Genomic DNA, 23,101 nt, shown 5'->3' on the forward strand with positions numbered 1-23,101 from the left:
TTTGTTTGTTTTGTAAGCTCCTCGTGTGTGACAAGGATGGATATAGCGTGCTGTGTTCCATCCCCAATGCTGGTGGCGCGGCCCGAACTAGTCCGACCACCCATCGACTTCGCTCGACGCCAGTTTGTGCGTTCCTTCGGTACGTTCGCTCGCCCGCTCACTTCCATATTTTGCTTTCGCCAAGTTGCAAGTCCAAGCACTAAGCAAGCTTCAGGCGCGTTGATTTGTTGTTATTTTCCTGCAGTCTGAACTATTCTGCTTTGAATTAGCAGGCAGTGTGTTGTATTATAATTTAACTATCCAAAAGTATTCTTTACAATGAGCAAAATACGGTCTGGAGTGAAATAGCGGCGTGTGGCAATACCATATCGTCGTTTCATTGGAACGGTATTGAGGACGGCACAAAACTGTATAACTACTGTGTTGTATTCCCAGTGAGATGTTGGGGGCGAATATTGGTTAACAAATTGGATTTTTACGTCTGTTTGGACTTATTGCGAATGTGTATTGAAACGTTCATTGCTATACACGGGCGCACTGCTATGCGCCACGATTTGGTTCATTTTATACGGCACACATCCTCTGACCATTACTGCGAAGGAGCCCTTTAGTTGCTGGCACTAGTAAGTAATTATTTAGGATTTTTTAGCGTAATATAATCGTAAATTATTCAAGAGAAAAATCATATAAACATGCAAATTATTCTAATTACTGTCCCCATTAACATTCTTCATAACCACCGCATAGTAAGACACTCGCAATTATTAAGATAATCATAATATAATTATTTCAACTAATTGATGTACGTATAAAATATAATTGTTAATACTTGTACATACTTCAAATAATTAATAACAATTTCACATTGTTAACGCTCATTACTTAAGAGTGCGAATAGTAAAATAGATATTATCTATAAGGCCAACATAAACAGTCCAATGGAAAATAACAGAGGAGCACCCGTTGCTTCGCCTACGTAACACGACATTTCCATTCGAGTCGCTTTATCTAATTTTACCCCCAAGCCGAGCGCCAGTAAACCTAAACCAACAGCATCAAAGTTACGAAATAATAAATTTAAATATATCCTGTACATAATAATATTGTTTATCCACTTAAAACCGGTTTCCAATACGAGGTCAGAACAAAAAACCAATGATGGATAGAAAGCTACAGCTCCGAGTTCTTGGCTATTTGGGGTTATCGGCTCTGGTGTATAATATACAGCAAGATAACCACAACAACCAATACCGAGCCATTTATCTTCATAATATTATCACCACATACAGAGCTGTGCAAGAAACTTCGAGGCGAATGTTCCAACGACTGTCAACTGTTTTGCAATTTAAATTTTGTCTATTTTTATGCAAGCGAGTTTCGGATAGGTAATCAAATAATTTACTGAGCTTAAATTATTCAATATCCTATATCTTTTTGTAACCTTTAAAAATATCGATTCATTTGCATTTTTGAAAATGTTTCGATGTTATGCGAATTAAATAAAATCTTAACCTTAGACTTGGGGTACCTAAGGTGCGAGATATTTTTGAATTCTGAATTAGTCTAGGTGATTTTATTAGTAAGTTATTGTTTACAAAACCATGACATACGAAGAGCACGCCGCCTGCTGATATAGAACCTGTAAAGGCTTCATTTGCATGCTCTCCATAAGTTGTGATTGAATTGAATGTAATTACAAATAGAATAATGCAGTCATTAAGAATGAATCTTCAAGATAGGAAAATTATGATCATGAAGTTTCGATCCTGTTCCCAAGAGCATCAGATATTTTGAGTTATTTAAACTAAAATGAACTCGTCAAACAGTTTTTATTTAGCTGGATTTTATTGGAAACAGAAATTTCTCATCGCATTACACATTCATTTGTTTTCTATGAACGTGTATCTATTTACATATCTTTATATCCGCATTGTTTGTTGTGAAACAAAATAGAAAAACAGCCAGCCGTACAGTGTAGACTCACTTTATAATATGTATAGATAAAACTTGAAAAACTTGTCTCCCATTTTAAGTGACTTTTCAAGAAGTGAAGTTAAACGAGCTTAATTTTCCTTATCTCTACTTCTGGCGATGTTTTTGATGAAATTTATAAATGAAGAGAACTTTTCTGCATTTATTTCTTGCTCTTACTTTCTTGAACGGTAAATTCATGACTGATTGAACGGTACCTACTTGCTTATTGACAACGAGACACACCCATTCCCGTTACAGATAAGCAATTTTACTAATTACGTTTTAATGATCATATGAGTAATTGTAAATAACTATAATAACATAAAGATTAATGTAAAAATCTTAATTACTTTTCTAGCTAGCTAGATTACTATCAAACATCTAATTTATATATTTATGCACCTGCATCAGTAGTGCTCGCAAAACCGCCTGAGCTTTCAAAAAGTTGTTAATAAAAATAAAAAAAAATTGCAATTCAAAGAAACGCTAAAATATTTTTTTTTTTTTAATAAACTGACCTAATTGCTTTGCAAGGTCTTGACTTAGATGCGGTTGCTACTCGTAGTTTCCACTACATTAAAATATTATATTTTCTTACAAGTGGGGTACTCGATTTTTTGCGTTAGTAAATTAATACTGATGGAGGTCTCATTGTCTGGTAACGCTTCGGTTAAGGTTTTCTGAGAATTACAAAAAAATTGGGTCCACTGCAGGTAGAGCCACGCCTCTGTGAAACTAAATACATTTAATTTTTGAGGAAAATACAAACTCGACGGTTCGTACGCGTTTATTTAAGTATGATATTTCAAGCACCTTCAAGTATCAAATTTGACTTTAGTTTTTTCGGAGATTAAATCAATTCATGGAATGAAAAGTAATATGTGATGGAAATAGCTTTATTATCTATGTTGTTTTGTGTAAAGTACTACCAAATCGTCCCAGCTTCTAACGGTGTGAGAGGACAGTCTGACGGAACAGTGTCATTTAACTGTATTACTTACAAGATCCTTTGGGTTCATCTATGTCGATAAAACAAAATATTTGAAATAAAAGTTTAATATCACAAGCTTTCACGTTTATAGTAGAAAAATTATCTTATCATATCACATACAGACGGATCCTTTGGAATGTTTATGTTGTGCTTTGTAGCTGAAAATTAAAGAATTGACTTAGAATATTCTGAAGCTTGTGTTTTAATATCACATGATGATCTAAAATGATATGAATTCAATTGCACTCGTATGTGATGACGGGACTAAAATATTAGGCTCCCATTGTGTTGAGCTAAATATATCCCTCGTTCTGCCGATTCAAAAGGACAATCGTCTGATTGTTTAAATTAAACTCAACCACAGGCCATACAATGTTTAAATGTTTTTAAATATTATCATCTTATATTAGTAGATAATATATAATTTTGTTTCTGATCCTTAAGAAAATTTCTTTTAAGTACCAATTTTTACTTCTTTGTCAAGATTTTGAATATTTGTTTTGTCTTGTTCCAGGATCGCTGTTAATGGCGATATTGAGCATTAAAGGGGACTGGTATTTGTATTTTTGGCTCATATATTGCAAAGTGTACTCCGCTATTATATGGTTAGTCGGCAATCACTGCCACGGTGATAAGAGTCGATCCGTGATAAGCGCCGGTGTCGGTGGCCAGTCGCTTGGAGGCCTTCATAGAGTGCGCACGCGTCGTCGGAAACAACAGAGTCACCGAGTGAAGCATATTGTCGCGCTAGTGCGGAGACCTTCCTTGAGAAAGATAGTGATGGCACCAGGAGCTAGCACTGCTCACGCTATGATGGAGGACAAGGAGAAAGCCCTGCATGGCGCTCTTGCCAATGGTAAGCTCAAGACCATTTCAGTTAACAGATGTAGCAGCAATCGCACCTGATTGTTAACCATTTCAGCATATATCTTCGAAAGGATATTTGCTTATAATGATGACGTTTAAGAATGTATCAATATTTTAGGTCTTGCATTCCCAATACATTAATTCATAGGTTTTATATAGATACCTAACTATCAAAACCAATTGTATCATGTTATAAATTGATACAAGACCTGATAGAACCTCACAGTTTTTGCTTCCGTTGAGTTCTTGCAAGTGGCCTACCTTGCGTCAGAGAGGTCATTGTCAATGAAAATAATTTTATTGATTGTAAAGTATATGAACAGTATTAGAGGATTCTTGGCTAATTATTATACCTATCAAACAATTCGTTTGCGCCAAATGAATATACCTATTGTTATGCGGCGACATAATTATATGTGCTCCATTTTTCCTGTTGAAAGACCAAGTAAAACTTCCCAAGTCAAAATTGTCTTTGGCTTCGTCCCAGAAATTGTAAAATACCAGGAAGAAAATAAATTACTATATTTCCCCGAGTTCAAATACAGTCTCGAAGGTACCTAAGAAATCGTTCAAATGATAAAACGTTGAGTCAGCTGTCCAAAACATTCACATTGAAATCCGGAACAGCATTTACTTATACAAAGGAAACGAATGAACTTGAATATTTTTTGTTAGGTACTTTATTTAGAACATTTTTTACAAACAAACTTGAAACCAATAGGCAAGAGCACGAAAAAGGTGCTCGAAGAAACTGTTATGATAAACACAAATCATAACAATTGAGTATGTGATAATATTTACGGTATTTTGCGATTGCTGAACCACTTAGAAGTGCTAATATAATATCCATAACATATTACATTATCAAATAAAAAAAATTATGCCTATAATCTAGACTTGATAGTCTACTTACTTAGCAATAGATTTAGATAACACTGAAGATACATTGAACATGCTCGAATTTAAAGACGGAGATGTCTCTAATAATTCCATAATATTATATTGACCAAACATAGACCATGATAAGAACTGTAATAATGAACGTGTCTCATTCGACATGGCAAACGGCCAAAGTTACATCGCATCGCTGGAAGAGGTCTGAGAAAATTTCAATGCGTCACTCCATCACGCGGAAAATTTGTGATACTTTATAGTTCATCTAGCTTTCATTTTCCGGGCTTATCTTTAACTTTATTAACCTCAATAAGTTCATCGTGATGGGGTCGACTTACTCAGAAATCAAATCACTAATGCTGGCCACCGTTTCTGTATTTTTATAACGCTGATCGAAATCGAACCTTCTTTAAATTAAAACAAATTGTTATTGCAATTTATGTTGCCATGTTTGAGGGATTATTTTGCTGAATCACGATTACAATCGAGTAGGTATTCAAAACACTCAATTGACGTTAATGTTGACATATTTTCTGTTTTCCTCAAAACACATTACTTATTGAAATTGAGCAGGAAGGTTCCGAATCGTTCAAAATACATGACAGATGTTCAATATTGCATGTTCAGCTTTTAAAAATTCTTTACCTACTTCAACATTTGAATGAAAATGTTACTCATAAAATTAGAGCACAAAGTAAAATAGGAAAAACAATCTAACGGTTTGTAGCCAGCAATTCACAACATTATCGCCGCAATAATTTTAAGGCTATTATTAGCTTAACTGGTCGCAATAACTCAAGTGGCACATCAATTGGGTTTTATGAACAAGTTCATCTGTACAAACTAACATATTATTATGAAACAATGTGATCAACGACCACGTCGAGTGACGTCAGACCACGCCCACTGTTCCAAGGTCGGCAACAGACCTGATAAACTCACTGTTTATGGTCCTTAGATAGGTGCAAGTAAATCAATATTAACATAGAGCATAGGTGAAAATATTTTAACAGCCTCTTATCGCTCGCTAAAAGAAAAATAAGATATTATAATGCTCTTTGACTTACGAAACACGAAATAACGATAAAGATATTTTTCCAGTTAAATACTTTCACTACGGTTATCAGTGTCATTCATATGAATGTTTCTTATTATTTTCAAATCTGTTACACTTGGAAAATTTGCCACACCGAAGTTCAACAATTTATTATCGCCTAATTATAATAACAATAGCGATAATACTTTTATGTTTTCATAATTTATGTTGTTGTTATGCCCCCTGTATGTTTATCTGTTTTATCAAGCCTGTATTGCTATGCCTCCTATCAGAAAAGCTTTTGACTAACAATATGTTTTTTAAAGTATTCAAAATGATAAAATACATCGTATGTTGTTTTCATATTCTTTTGTTATTATAATTGATTATTTCCTGTCGATATATCTGCAGCTAATTAATTGGATATATGAAGATTAATAGTTATGATAACCTTATTTTAGTCACATCTGAGTTTTATTTTAGTCACATTAAATGAGTCAATCAAATTTATTTCAGCAAGTTGACAAAGTCTCTGTCACATGCCTCTCTTCTTATATTGATTGACAAAGGTCTTCAATTAAATATAGTTTTAGGTCAATTGTACATTGTGAGAGACCGCGAAAGTACGGTACAATTACAAGCATCTATGTAAATGAAATGGACATGGAACTTGAATATTATACAATTAACGGTTCTGATCAAAAAGTAAATAAAAATGTTTATCGACTTCCTAGATTGCCAATTTTTAACTACTTAAATTGGAAAATTGAAAAGTATTAAAAGTCCTTCAACGCATAGATGCACTTGATTGCATTAGCGAAAATAGCCATATGTACTTAATGGCATATTTGTATCTGGAAAATTACACATTATGTTATGAAACGTTGTTTGTCTCGTTAAATGTTTATATTTATACTGGAACTGTTAAATGATGACCCGGTACTGCAATGTTCTATGCACGAGCAGTTTGCATGAACTTTGACGTCAATCATTGATCGCAATAATCATTAATAGCGTAGCTCATAGCAAAATATTATGTCAGCGGACTATTTAGCAATGTCGCCTGTTAAAAATAGAATATTGGTAATTATTATTTTTAATGATGGTAATTATTTAAAGGCTGTTTGAAAGATAGGTACCTAGATAAATAAGTCGATATATGTATTATAATCAGTAGAGGCATTTTCGTATCTTAATTTTTAGCTGATAATAAACTTAACAATAATTTCATAATTTATTTTACGAATAAAAAGTGATTCAGGCTCCCAAGATAGTAAATTAACTAAATTGCTTACTCATGATGTTTATAATTTTTGTTTTCTATACATAAAAATGTCACGTACCTATGTAAGATAACGAATTTATTGGTATAATTACTACCTACTAAATTACAGTTCATAGTCAGTGTTAGTACTTTGCAGCAGAATCGTACTTTCACCTTGAAATAACGCTTTCAATCAAACGTTTGAAATAACTTGCATAATCAAAACAATCTGTCTCACATCATACAAGTGACTTTAAAATAAATCTCCTTAACCTATATCAGCTGCATGTACCAAAGTGCGTTGGCTACTAGATCAACAGTTTCCTTGACTCGCGTGGGTCCAAAGTCCATTCGTATTGGCAAGCGTACGTTCACCGTACACGTTTCTATTCATTGTGCCTACGTATGGACTTTTATGTGTTCAATGCAGGATATTATATAATCGCATTGAATAACGTGCAGGGAAACTCGATTTTTTAAAATACCTTTGGTAGCCGTAGAGTCGAAATTTCGTATTTCGTAAGACGCATGAAAATTAAAAACAAGATGCGTATGATTGTCATTACCATGACAAAACACCTTTTTATGGAAACCTTTTTAATTTTTTTTATAATAACGTGTCACAAGAATCTTGAAAACACTTTTCCTTTTGTATTTTCCTGTTGTAGAGTCAATACTCTACTATACAATTATAGTACACAATTAATATTATACATATCAAGTATTCTCAGAATTTCTTTGTAGAAAGTAATTATATATCTATGTTATTATATAGTAGATTAAATCTAAATATACCTAGTACTAACATAATATTTCAACGTACCTAGTGCCAAAATAGTGCCAAACCATTCCATATGGCAAATAGTAATTATTAATAATAATTAATAATCTATGAACGTTGCCACACGGATGTGGGAATATATTTTAATTTTTATCCATCTATTCTATGACGTAAGCTTACGATATAAAAACAAACAAGAGAAGGCGCGGCCGTATAAACCGTTGTCATTGGTCGACAGGCTAGATTGCTCAATTTCGTGTTTTCGTATTTTCGTTGCTGACCGCGTATTAGCGTCGGCCGTTGCCACGCGTACATTTTACGCGACAAAAATAAAAATTATTGTTATCAACGTGGCGTTAGCTAGGTTTTAAATAAAATGAGGAAATGTGACGAATCATTGCTATGTTACATTTGTTCGACGTAATATCTTACGTCTGTTATAGGCATGCGGTACTAATGCGTTTATGCTTAACGAACGATCTAGTTAGATCCATATTTATTGACATTTATTATGAAATTAAATTCACGAGACATTAAATACATAATATATATATGGCTTTGTACTTATCATTGTCGTGATTTATGAATGGTATATTGTGTGCTTCATTTTTGATAATTTCAGCTTACACTTAAATTATACTTTTATTTAATTATTTTTATCAGATTTGTACCTAATTTGGCGCGTGTCATTCACTTTATGCGTGATTACCCTGTGATTATTGATCATGAATGTAATAAATTCAGGGAAATCTTCTTTCAATAACCATTCGAAATGTGTTTATTATCATTTGACCCAGACACAAGGTTAAGTACGATTATAAAATATGACTTCTGAATTTTAAAATGCCAATTACAGCCATTATAATGATTACCATCATTTAAGTATTAAAAAAATCGTGACTCTACAGCTCTACAATGACTCTACATAAAGTTGAAAATGCACCAATTTACTCCAATTGCAAAAAGGTTCCACCATTTTATTATTTTGTATCCAATGAGATTGCTATACAACGAATTTCTGAATTTTGAATTGGCTTTGCTGATCATATTTAGTATTTACGGACCATAAAATATATCGGCATCGCATTCCTAACGACCATCGTCTCAAGCTCATATGTCTGTTGCTCTTGAATCTTGATATAATACCGTATCTTGATCTTGATGCAGTACTATTATTTATCATCTGTATCCAGATGTTTAGCTTTAGATCCTTGTTGGCACTAATAAGTAATAAATGATTATTGGGAGTACTAGTAGTACCTTCGAGATCTAGACAAAAATGAACAGCATTTATTGTTGTTTGAGATATGCTTATGATTAGATATCAAATATTTTTTGACAAGTTAGGACTCCAGGATTAGATTGCTATACTGGAGTTGATTGGATTAGTTGCAGGACCTCCATTTCATGATTTTGATGCTCTATTGTCCAATGGAGTCCCTTTCCTTACTCATTATCTCTGATAGCTTGTGCGATCCAAACTTATAAATAAGGTCTCTCCTAATTCCGACTACTACATCATACAAATTTATGCTATATTCGTTTGTTACAGTGTCCCTTCGTACAAGACGTGTAAGCCAATTCGCGCCGCTACTGATCGCGCTGGTCGGGTTACCGGCCCGCGGCAAGAGCCAGCTGGCGCATCGCCTGTCACGGCATCTCAACTGGAATGGGGAGAGCACTAAAGGTAAGCTGGAATGCGCTGGAATGAGTTGGAATTTCTTTACTCTTCTGGTTTGGTTAAATTGGAATGAATAGAGTTGGAGTTTTTAATTCGGATTCGGATAGCTGTGGAATAATGAAAATGTAGACTAGGAACTTATTTTAGTAGGAAGATAAAAGTTAAATGATTTTATTGCGATTTATGTAGCTCTACCACTTAACACTACTTTTTGCTGAAGCACCTAATTATTTATAGCTAGAATGTGGTCATGAGTACGTCCGTAAAATTTTACATTAGCTATAGCATTTAGAGTCAATAACATTGAATTACTTAATTAGCAAATAAAATAAAGAAAAAAGAATATATCATTTAAAGAAATAATTACAGTCTACAGATAGCAAGGTTTAATTACACAATTTTAATTAATAGTTAATATATTTCGTACCTTCTACTTATGTTCAATTATCAATAAATAAATATATACATATACTTATACAAAAATACAATCGAAAGAAAAATAAATCATAACAAATAAATTAACCACAATTATTGTAACTGTTCTACGATAATTTACTAAGCTTTGTGATTTCCTCGTTATAAAAAATTTATTGCCATTACGTAGGTATTGGAAGCGTGAGGAAATAACAGATAAAATTACTTTTATCATTCTATTGTAGGAAACATAAATTACTAATAAAATATTTTACGAACACAGCATATCTATTGTTCTAAAATTGGTTTATCATATATGTTTGTATTTCTGTTCCCATAACATATAATTTGTAATATGTAGATATGATAATACAATAGATTTTTAAATGAATACAATATTATTTATTATCTATATGTATCTTCTGAAAAGGTCAACTTAATTTTTTAATATTAGATAGTTTCAAAATTAAGTAAAGTTGACACAAAATCTCAACGAATTACATCATACATGTAACCTATAATTAAAATTACAAGATCTGGATTTATATTTTGTTCATAATAGTGATAAATCTAAAAGTCAAATATTAGTTTATCGGGCACATAATCTATTTAGTTGGAAAGGCACACGATACTAAATCTATCGCCTTGACCTCGTTTAAGGTATCTCACTCTATTTATGTTATTCAGGTTATAAAAATATATATCTACTTGTATCATATACCTATTGCCTATTCTATGTGCCCTACATACAGTTTGCAAACGCGTAAGGGTGCATTTACATCAAACGAACGTAGAACTACAGCAAGAGAATTATTTCGTGATCTTTAATGTAAACGAAAACTTGTATTCAGTGTTGTTCAGTATTAGAACATTGCATAGAATCTTTTTGAACCAAGAACAACGAAAGAATGCTTTCGAACGCACTAAAGGCAAAGAATGTTCTACGCCTGTTTACACTAAAAGAATTTGGCATAGTGGGGGTTAGAATGAGCATTCGCTCGTTTGGTGTAAATGCACCGTAACATAAAATGGAATTATTTTGCTATAATTGCTTAATATTCGAAGGAAATTAACGTTTAAAAGCATTTAACATGAATTTTTACATTTGCATTTTAAAATTGAGGATAATCAATTTTTAATTAAGTGAATAAATCGTTTTGTTTGAAGGACATTCATAGTAATTAACTTCACGTTATATAACTTATTCGATTGCGATATTTAAACTGATGTTTAATTTGAATAATGTTAATGCTACTGAAAAACTACATGAAAAACAAAAATTAATTAAATAAATAGAAAAAGTGTACAATTAATGATAAAATAAAGATTCAATCAGTATATGTAATTAGTATGTTAATATTTTGAAATAGCTTTTTAGTTTGTAAGACTTATCTATCTTATCGAATAGAAAAAAAAGTAAGATAACGTAACTTATAAATTCGATATTAGTTTGATATTTGATTGATTATTATCAAAGACAACAGAAATTAAAGTCTCTTTATTAAACGTATATCGCTCAGAATTCAGATATTTTTAATTATTATCTTTATCTTATCGTACATTTAAAAAGAAACAGTTCTTGTCAACCTTTTTATGTTTAAGTCGCAAAGATACTTTTGTACATGTATATAAATACCACAACCCTATAACACAGATTCATTTATGTTAACAATAAGTCTTATATACTAATAAACTTTTAATTAAAACATAAAAACAATTCGATCATGAGGCGAGTTTTGTACGCTTATCTCGAATTTTCTCTACTTCAAATATTGAATTTCTTCTCTTTTTATAATTATTAATTATAAAAATATTCATTAGAATTAGTAGGTACTATAAAACTAAAAACTACATTTGATCACAGTGTTCGACTGCAGCGAATACCGTCGTCGCCACATGGCGCTATACGGCACGCACGATATTTTCCGCGCGGACAATCAGCAAGGTTCTGCGATTCGTCGCCAGAGCGCGCGGGAAGCGGTGCAAGACGCGGTCCTGTGGCTGAAGGATGGGAATAGTGTTGCTGTGAGTGAATATTATTACCAACTAGGATATTTTCCGGGGGAAAAATAGTATTTATAATAATGGACTTACGAAATTTGAATTTTGATATGAAATTGAATATTTTCGCGATGTTTGTTTAGATTTTTCATTGATTTTTCGCTTCCATTGGTCGTTTCTGGCAGCTGGTCTAGTCTATAATAATAGAATTGTTTTCCGATATTTGCAACAATTTTTATTAATGTTTCTCTCCGATGATTGTATCGATGTGTTTTAAAAACAATAGTTTCTAAAATTATCTTGTTTAAAATAAACTTTTCAGCTTTTTATTACAAGTCAAGATTGTTACAGTTTTAAGCCCAAAAATATATCTTTGAAATATCGTATTATGTATTAACTTGATAATCGATTTAATCATTTCGTAGAACAAAACATGTTTGACCCTTGATAAAAGCTAGTTTATCAGATATATTACGCTTTGTTTTTATTTTATTCGTGATGTCATCATCGTGAATTGTTGAGAGGAAAATATTTCTTTAACAAGTATTTAACACAGACTTCCATTCATATGAACATTAAATTTCAAAAGTGTTACTAATTTGCATAACTTACCTAATTGTTTAAAACAGTACGTTAAAATACACTTAGAAAAACAATTCCACATTGTGGTGGTATGGTAAAGGTCCCTACCCTAACTTTTGAACGATACCTTTTAAAAACATACATTTGTAGAACTGTACTTTGAAGTTAGGAATTATCTTTCTTGTTAGATCTGTTAAATATATTTAACGTTATTTAATGCGTAGAGAAAAGACGTGTTCACTATAACAAATAGTGTCCTTAAATGACGGTATAAATATAAAATGCGTTGTAGCTGATGCGAACAGTGCCAACAATAAATACTCTTGAAATAGAACACATGTAGTGCATTTATTTGTATTAGACTTACACGAATGATAAACTTTACTGTTTACTCTTAATGATTTCTCAGAATTCGTCATAAATAACTTATATAATATATCTAGATAGTCCGCGACTTTATTGGCGTGGAAAAATTTTGATACAATAAAAAATGTAACATGATCGTTAATGTCGTTGAACTGTAGTCGAATAAAAACTGTTAGCGAGCCGTTAAAACTGTCAAAATTAATGTAAAGCAAAATAGAGTGTCCAACGTTTATTAGAGATCTTTTTTTAAGTGCCTATCATGTTTAACCATAAAAATTCTCCTCTAGCAAACGGTTCCTTACATATTGAAGCATCTTATTCATCATTGTTTCTAAGGAGGTGTGTCATCTTGTGTATAATTCAGTTTTTGTTTACAGATTTTCGACGGAACCAACATAACGCGGGAGCAACGCCGGGAGCTGAACGAATACTGTCTCACGGAAATGGGCTTCCGTATTTTGTTCATAGAGTGCGTGTGCGAAGACCAGGAGTTACTCGAGAGAAACATTATTGAGATATTACATTACTCTGCTGATTATAAGACAATGAGTGAGGAAGAAGCCGTCGATGACCTGCGCAAGAAATTGGAACATTACATGAGGCAATATGAGCCCATAGACGCGACCATAGAGACCATCAGTTTCGTAAGGGTCGAGAATATGGGTGAAACTGTCACCGCGCACAAAGTTATCGGACAAAAGGAGTCGGGCATTCTTGGCTATCTATCCGGGATGCGGGCATTACCACAAACCCTATTTTTCACTCGGGTAAGCATAATTTATGCAATTAATAAATAATTTGCATCAATAAAACTAATTACAAACATGTTTTCCGAGATCCGTCTCGATCGATAGTTTAAATATATATAAACAAGATATTTATATCGTTCCAAGTAAACATTGATACGAAAACAACCGTCTGAAAGGATTTGTGGATGTTATTCATAATGCTCGTTTTAGATTTGATAATGTCCACGTGGCTGGGGGAGCGACAACGTGATGTGGAATCTTATGTATTATTATTTCATATTATTGAAGTGAAAACTTCTTTAGCGGCGTTGGGTATAAAATCAAACTCGCGTCAGGACACGTGGCCTGATCGAAAATCGTAAGACGGATGGATATCAAACATGCTCAACGTTAATAATCAAGTTTTCACTTCTGCCGGCACTCCCGGAGTGCAATCCATCTTTTTTATCTTTAGATATGTCTTGTCCTAGAGTTTGAATTTACTAATCTTATTAATAAATTATTCGCAATAGATTCATTGATTCCAATCTTAATAATCATTGTTATTATCACTGCCGACCTGGATTTACTATCATACTATCGAAGGAATCCTAATTAAATTAAATTTTGTATCTAATTTCGGTCAGGGGCCATATTTTTGCTTGAAAGCGACCGAGTGTATCGTGATTTAAATTAATAATAATTTAATTAATTAGGTTTATACAATATGATGATGCAATATTGCTAATTATTTCGGTTTATTTCCATTATCTTAGTCTCGCAGATTATAAAGACCCGTGTCAAGTTTTATAATCACTTTGTAAAACCAGATTAGTCAGTATTATCTAATATTTTATGTATTCCATTTAAATAGAATACATAATATTATCATCCAATAAACTGTTTAAAATTATGTTTTAAACGAAATGGACAAAAATTATTTTGCTTCACGTAGTCTAAGTAGCAAATATTTAATCACCATGACACATTCTAAATTTTATTCCGAGTATTGACTCTTAAATAGGTCGTAAAATTCGTCCGATCCAGGTCACATTGGACACTGGTGTTTATTTTTGCTTTGCACACATTTATGCATTGGCTGAATAAATTATGATTTAGCGCACTTGGCCAGCGTAATAAATTATGGCACAAAGTCCAAACGGCCATACCCTCATAGGTGTGTCCTAGCCATAAATATGGATTGACTGACCTGCGACTTCACTCGTCTATCCAGGAAAAAAGTTATGTGCTAATCCAAACTAAACTATCCTAGTCCCAAATTTTCATACGTATCCAATGCTGTATTTGCGTGTATAAGTTACAAACATCCAAATTCCAAACATTATTACAAACCTGCGTACCAGTAGGGAATGGAACAATCTTCCGGCCTGCGTGTTTCCTGATAATTATAATCTGGACTTATTCAAAAGAAAAGTGAATAGGCATCTATTAGGTCACCATGCTCCATCCTAGACCATGCTTATCGCTTTCCATCAGGCGAAGCGATGCCTATATTATATAAATGCTTGCCTAATCTTGAATAAAAAAAAATAAAAAAAAAACATTCGCGTTTGTGATAATAAATGCATATAAACAGATTGCAAATGTTTGATGCGTAGATTAATTATTAATGTTTTAGAATTTAAAAATTATGAATAATCGTCCTTGGTATAAATTGACAAATTACAAGCAATATAGAAATTAGAAACTTTCTCGTTTATTATATTAGTACTAACATGTTTTTTGACGTGACAATGTCTTATAATTCGATTGAGCCGGCTGCACGCACGAAAAAACATGACTCATGCGGCGTTACCTCGCTCTGAGGCGTTCCATGTAAGGTTTGAAGTGCAAGCGAAAGCGCGGAACAAGCGACAAAGAAGCACAATCGGACGTTGTCACGTTCAACTTTCGTCAGTAAACCGACTTTACAGACAACCAATTTTTTTTCTACAGCACGGTGAAAGCGAATACAACGTGCTCGGCCGTATAGGCGGTGATGCTAACCTATCCCCACGTGGACAACGTTACGCGCACGCATTGGCCGAACACATCAACGCCATCGCCGGCCACGAACCAATGGCCGTGTGGACTTCGGAACTGCGACGCACTAAACAAACCGCCGCAGAAATTATGGCGCCAAAACGGGCTGTACGAGCGCTGAACGAACTGGACGCGGTAAGATTTGAATTTGGAATATTTTATATGTATTTGGATTGGCCGAACACACCAACGCCGTCACTGGCCACAAACCAATGGCGGTGTGGACTTTGGAACTGCGTAGAAATTATGGCGCCAAAACGAGCTGTCAGAGTTGAATTTGAATTTGAATTTGGAATTTGGAACGTTCGATCATACTCTAAAGTCTAAGCAGTTGCCATATAGTGACGTCGTAGCTTTTAAACTAATGACGTTCCTATTAATTATTAGTTGAATTGCACTGTAGGCAAAAATGAGGAGATTTAAAATTTTAATTTGCTAAAATAGTTTATTCAGTTAATTATCATAATTTTTATCTATTATATTTAAATACCTATATGATTATTTAATAGGAAGAACTCCAAATCACAAATCAAATTATCTACACAATGACTATAAAATGATGATATATTTAACATTCATACAACGCTGTTTCCTCTCTATGTATGGTACTTATTGATAAATACTGAGTTGAATAACCGTATACTTAAAAATATAAATAATATGCGATATGATATTTAATTATATAATTAAAAAAAAACACATGCTAGATATTTTGGTTTATCAAGAGACAAGAAGATATATAAGTAGTATTTCTAAAATCTATATTAACATCGCCTTAAATAATCTTTTCTTTCTATCTTTGTTTCTTATAAATAACGATAATAATTATAGAAAACTGTAAATGATATTAGAGGAATATATTTTGTAGGTTCTACTGTCATTCATTCAAAATTAGATATCGGACGTCATTAACAACAAATTTATTCACCTCCATAATCCATTTCCGATAAATAAACAACAATAAGCCAACAATGACATCAATTAAACTTACAAATAATTGAATGCTATTTTTATCTATTGTTCTCAAGTATTAAATAAATTTTAATTGTATAGGAAACGCAATGATTTGATTATAGGATAAGCATTGTTTGTTTAAAATAAGCACTATTATCTTAAGATAAAAGTGCAGATGCAGTCACCTGATACGGTAACTAGCACGTGTTTGTAAGTGCATTCATCCAAAGATACCAAATATACACAATACCTCGTAAAACAGGCGCATTATGTTATTTTCAATGTTGAATATAATTTATCACAATTTAACGCCAGACAATACAAACATTGCCAATATAGGATCGGTAAAGTTAGTCAAGTGTTCTAAATAAATGTAAAGCAAACAAACCATAACACTTAAATTATCGCTTCATAATCATGCATTTAAAAATAACCAGATTAAAGTTAAGTGGCAAATATGTAACATAAAAGCAGACATAATAAAACTAAAACGCCAATAGTGTTATAAATATCACATTAAGTGGGGTCATATCCAACATACATATGCTTTTATTCTACAACAGTTTATCAAGTGTCATCATTACACACATATGATAAATACACTTATTTCCCTCTCAATTATTTGTAACATATTCAACCTTTATATCCAGTCACATATAATCTAAGTACTTACTAACTCATAGCAAATATTTTTTACTCATATTCTTTAGTCATGGTTCAATATCTTTCGTCTCTTAACATGCTTCTTTCATTCATCACTTTAAATGTACCTACTCCGCTAATACACATGACACAGTTCTGAATAGCATTTACTATTTTTACTTAAACTGTTCATTGTTTACGCCTGAATTAGCAGGAATTCGAAGAATCATTTGCGTCGCGGGAAAATCACAAGATGATAATAGATCCATTTATATAAACTTTTCCTATTACTATTTCACGCCAAGATGATTTACAAGAACGACTACGCGATAAAACCGGTAGAAATGAGAATATACTATTCTCTTTGAATGAAGTTTGTACGCCAATTGGCGAGCTAACAAAATTTCTAGGTATAAATCTGTAGTAAAATTTAAGCGATGACAACTCGGCCAGACCTTGAAAAGAAATTATTTCTAATCATTATAATTTGTCTGTTTAATTGCGTTGTTGATTGAAAATTATTTACGGTGTTATTTTTAATCCGAGTATCGAATTTGCTAGAACATTGAAAAGGCATGTTTTCAACGATAACGATAAGATTTTGTTTATATACATATATCTATGAGTCAATTTACTTACAACGACATAAATCTATAGATATGACTCAAATATGTATACCCAAATTTTAAAGAGCAAAGCAAATGTGTCGTGTTATCTATTGTCATGAAATTCAGGTTTGGAAAACGTTAATTTTTTTTTTCACACCAACTTAGCAAATCTGTCCTGTCCCTAGTAGGCTGTAGGCTTACTGTAAAACTTTAAAATTAATCCAACCTAGATAAGCTAACAAGTCTTACACTATCTGACATTTAAAATGTCGATCTCTCGTAGGCTACCTTGGAACACTTTAAAGATTAGTCTTTTTACCATCCTAGGTAAGTTAACACTATATTTTACCTGTCCTTATTTTCCAGGGCATTTGCGAAGGTCTAACCTACGAGGAGATGCAGGAACGGTTTCCTCAGGAGTTTGCTTGGCGCGACCAAGACAAGCTTCGCTACAGATACCCGTGGGGGGAGTCCTATATAGATATCATGACTCGTTTGCGCCCAGTATTGTCAGCTTTGGAGGATGAAGACAATGTGGTGGTTGTTGGCCATCAAGCGGTGTTAAGATGTATGCTGGGATACTTCCTTGATGCTAAACTTGGTAAGGATCTTTTAACTTTACTTGTGAAGTTTTTTGTGTCATTATGTTTCGATACTTTGTATATTTCGTTTTAATTTAGGTTATTGACTTATAAAACTTATAAAAATTTTAGTTCGAAATTCCCATTTGCACATCAATTGTCTGATAATTAATTCGATTATTAGTTATCTACTAAAAGTTTTTCTCTGTTTTATATTTAGATTATTGACCAAGGAAGTTGTCCAAATTTAAGTTAGAAATGCTCATTTGCACTATATTGAAATATGTATTTGAGCTAAGATGATTTGGCCTACATGGCCTCTTGTCTGTCATTATTATGTATTGCTTATTGTATGTTTTAAGACAAGTCTTCCTTATACTTCAAGGAAGCACTGACATGCAAGTTCACATAATGAATGATCACACTATCAATCATCATCTATAACACGACCTACATACATTGTTCTCAGAAACACTAGAAACTTCTGCTAAATATAGACCGTTTGCTTTCAGACGAGTTGCCCTACATGAACGTGCCACTTCACACAATCGTTAAGCTGTCTTCATACGGTTACAAATATAAGGTGGAAATGATAAAACTGCCAATAGAATGTGTGGACACGCACCGCAAACAACCCAAGGTAAAATTACAAAATATTTATTGTTTACAATAAAGTAATAAATCCAGGATTTTTTCGGTCAATCCATCTTTAATAGATCTTTTAATAGACTACATTTTATTATAAAATTGGTCTCATTCTATTATCACGCCGGTTAAGGTCGACCTATATTCGGATCTTAGACCAAATATTATAAACCCGAAGTTTGTTAGTATGGATGGATGTTTGTTATTCTTTCTACTGAACCGATTACACTGAAATTTGGTATGTAGCTAGCTAAATATAAGACATAGGCTACTTTTTATCCCGGAAATCCCACAGGAACGGGAACTAGTTTTACTTTGAAAACGCGGGTGAAGCCACGGGTGGAAATCTAGTTAGAAATAAACAAAGCTATTTTAGTACTTCTGGTATTTTATATGATTTTCCTGAAACATTTAGTCGTGAAATTGACATAATTATTAATATACCATAATGTAGATAATAATGGTTGATTATGCAGACAAAATGACAATAAAATGACTGGCTCTGGCTAGCGACACACGGAGTTCGTTTGTTCTTTTTATCGCTTATTGTGTGCGCATAGCGATTGCGATATCAAGTCTGCAAATATTTAGAATATTCATTTGTATCAGCAACTTAAACTCATTTTGCTAGTTCGTAATATCTTGCTTAGATCTGTGTTAGTAACATTACATTGATAAATTTAAAACAATATGATCATAACTCCAACTTTGAAGCACGCACACAGCAATGACAGTTCACACATTGACAGGCCAGTCTATTCGCAATACAATATATTTAGTATAATACATTGAGCTATTATTACTACGTATAGAGGAGACACCACGAACAAAATCTGTGCGACAAGCGCGACGGCGCGGGGCGGCTTGTGCGTCATAGATTAAGCGATGTCATCGACTCACCGCCATAGAGGCGAAACTTTGTAAATATTTTGCTTGTTACTTATCAATTAAGAAAAATCAATGTACTTACCAAAAAAAAAAAATTAATCTAATAAATAAATTATTACTTAATAAACTTATCATTTAAAAACTTTTCAATTAAAACCAATCAATGTAACAAAAAAAATTGATACATAGGTAATTTATTTTCATCTTTCATGATTTAACTTTTTTTCAAATAATATCCACAGTACAATAATTTTTTTAAATGTGTAAAATTATTTTTTTCCACTATAAAAATTTACGTCATCTAATATTACTATCTAAACATCTTTCATACCCAATGCCGTTTCTTAAATTTTTAGTCTATGACAAATGACGCAAAATGGCGCCCGCCAAAAATTTTGCTCGAACCAAGTTTTAACAATGATTATCTAATTAATTACCGATGAAAAGTTATTTCTTTGCACTTTGTCGCATTACTTGAATTATAAGTGCAATATCGCAACACACTCGAGGGCATATTTGATGAGTTTCTTGGTTTTTTGCTTTAAAACAAACAAGACATGAACGCGACCATCGCACTAAAGCGACTGAGTGCAGTTAAGACATATCGCCTACATCACATATGTTGAGCGAAACATATGTGATGTAGCGGTGTCGTCTCCATATGTATATCTCAATGGTATAATAATAAATAATTATAAAATACTTGGTACTAGTGTAGTATGTAGTATACTCATTCAGGGATCACGTACCTATCCAACAGTAAAAGAATTTATGAAATTCGTCGGGTAGATCCTCATTAGGGCCTTCAAACGTGGTTCAAACGAACAAATATAAAAACAAACCCTTCAGCTTTATATCATTAGTATAGAAAATGGATATTAGATAATAATTCAATCAATTTATTTTCCAGAATTGCTCAATAAACAGGACAACAGCGGACGCACTATTAACAGTACCGTCTCACTACGACACGTTGCCGTCCAACTTGTGGCAGAACCCGACGGAGGCGCAACTTTAGGCCTCGTTCAGCGCGCGGTCTGTCCGCGCGAGTGTTACCGCAACAGCATTAGATGAGGCTCGTAAGGAGCGAACATGTTAACATGTCAAAACATGTGTGTAAGCACGTGTAAACACGTCCAAATATGTGTGTAAACATGTCCACTTATAGGTGTGTTAACACGTCCAAACATGTCTAAACATGTGTGTAAACACGTGAATACATGACTAAACATGTCAACATGTCCAAACACGTGCTAACATGTCCAAAAATGTGTGCTTACGCCAGTCGGGATCGCGCCGTGGTTGTGAAAGGCCATGTGCTATGACGTCATAGTTGCTCAACAATAGAACATCCATCGTGACGTCTCTATACCATGAACTATGTGATTGATTTCAAGTGAAGCTACGTTTAAAGACTGATGTTTAAAGTTTCGTCAATTGTTTTGGGTTCTAATTTAAGTATGCAACTCTGTTGTACGTCTATTTTAATGTACTTTAGCACTTATTTTGTTCTCCATTAAGTCGAATTTTTATTGATTAGGTTATTTTTTATTTTTCGATGTATTCAAGTTATTGAAATAGTAATAAAGTATCGTGTGCGAGTTATCACATTAGAGGGGAGTGGCGAGATACGAATCAATATAAATAGAATAACGTATTATTAAGTATTAGTTACGTCACCACTGATCACCCGATCGTATATCTTAGTAATAATTTCATATTGTATTTTCGTATGTTGCGTAAGTGTACCCGCTATGCCACGTATTTTTATTATTTTTTTAGTATGTAGTCAGACATTAAGTAGCATCACGTAAGATGTCAATTACATTGTAATTTGTAAGCGATTTTTCGCATTTCTGATAACTGCCGGGATCTTATCAGCAATGTATGCTCTCGCGAAGTGTTTAATGGAGTTTTAGATGGATTAGAAGTTTATGACGACGGAGTTTTATGTTTACGTAATGTTAAGTTTACTTCTAAGTTAATGCTCTCAACAGACGTAAGAACTATTGTTAAAATAGTACTATATTGTAATCTTGGATGGTCAATTACTGGCAATTATTTCTTACAATAGAATGTACTTTTAATTTTTTATAATAAAATAGTATGATAAAATGAGTGTTTTATTTTAGTTTAAGAGTTGTTGAATTAGAAGAAAAAATATTAAGCTTACTTTAGCAATTAGTAAAAGCTTAAAGTTATCACGTATTAGTTTCAGACCCCTAATTAAATAAAATTCTACGATAAGTTCCATATTAGTGAGAATGAGATATTATAGATGCGTTATTATATTTAATATTAAGATCTATTTAATCTTATAAAAACTTAATACAAGCCGTTGTTATCTCTTCTATATTATAATATGAACTGTAGGTAGATAAAGATATATGGTGCCAAAAATAAACTTGAATGATGGCAACAATGATAAAATTCTCAAAAATAGATCCCTTATTTTTTTATAGCGGATGATTCATTAGCGAATTTTCTTATAATAAGTAGGAGATTACGATATGATGAACTCACAGAATGTAACTGATAACAAGCAATCTCGTATCATTTGATTACTATTGTTTAAACTTTATTAATTAAAACTGCTAGATGCGCTTGTTCTTGATTTTTATTCCTTTATTTTATTTACAAAGTAATTATAACTACCAAATGGATCAATTCAAATAATCAGTTCGTTAAAAAAATATATCAACTATGTTTGAGAGATGAATTAAAAAGTAATAGTTACACCATTTAGTTACATAAATTTTCTATCAAACACAAAAATAATCCATTCAATCGATTGAAAACTACGGAGTAGGTAATATGATAACAATCACAGCAACATAACGCCAAAAAATATACAGACGCACTCAGAAACTCCTTCGTTTTTGCGAACGTCGCGGTATTTTTTTACATAAATAATTATTAAGTTTTTAAATGGCTGTGCAGGTATGTTAAATTAATATTGTTATGTATTGATTTCTGTACATAAAAAATAAATTATATAATATGTACTTACAGTTTACACCCATAAAATTCACATTCATTTGTGCAGTGTGCTAAAAATAAAATAAACAAATAAACAATTTAATGAACTGGAAAGGAGAACCGGGGAAGCCAATTGTTAGTTTTATTGTCATCGAGATATACTAATTATTGTAAGGTATTTC

At 32.7% G+C, this 23,101-nt stretch overlaps 1 protein-coding gene across 1 annotated transcript; it reads left to right on the top strand.

Moving 5' to 3' along the window:
• Positions 1 to 107: 107 nt before the first annotated feature.
• On the top strand, positions 108 to 22,055 carry LOC149901325 (6-phosphofructo-2-kinase/fructose-2,6-bisphosphatase-like). Its single transcript, XM_090111394.1, has 9 exons — positions 108 to 623; positions 3,480 to 3,821; positions 9,360 to 9,494; positions 11,767 to 11,927; positions 13,229 to 13,618; positions 15,536 to 15,757; positions 18,193 to 18,427; positions 18,920 to 19,047; positions 20,851 to 22,055. The coding sequence occupies exons 2-9, from the start codon at positions 3,491 to 3,493 to the stop codon at positions 20,956 to 20,958; spliced, it is 1,710 nt and encodes a 569-aa protein (XP_089967520.1). The 5' UTR covers positions 108 to 623; positions 3,480 to 3,490; the 3' UTR covers positions 20,959 to 22,055.
• The last annotated feature ends 1,046 nt before the right edge of the window (positions 22,056 to 23,101 follow it).

This window comes from Colias eurytheme, chromosome 17 (assembly GCF_061535395.1).
Source record: "Colias eurytheme isolate Ceu_HAF_F1 chromosome 17, ilColEury1 Martin Lab GWU primary, whole genome shotgun sequence".
NCBI lineage: Eukaryota > Metazoa > Arthropoda > Insecta > Lepidoptera > Pieridae > Colias > Colias eurytheme.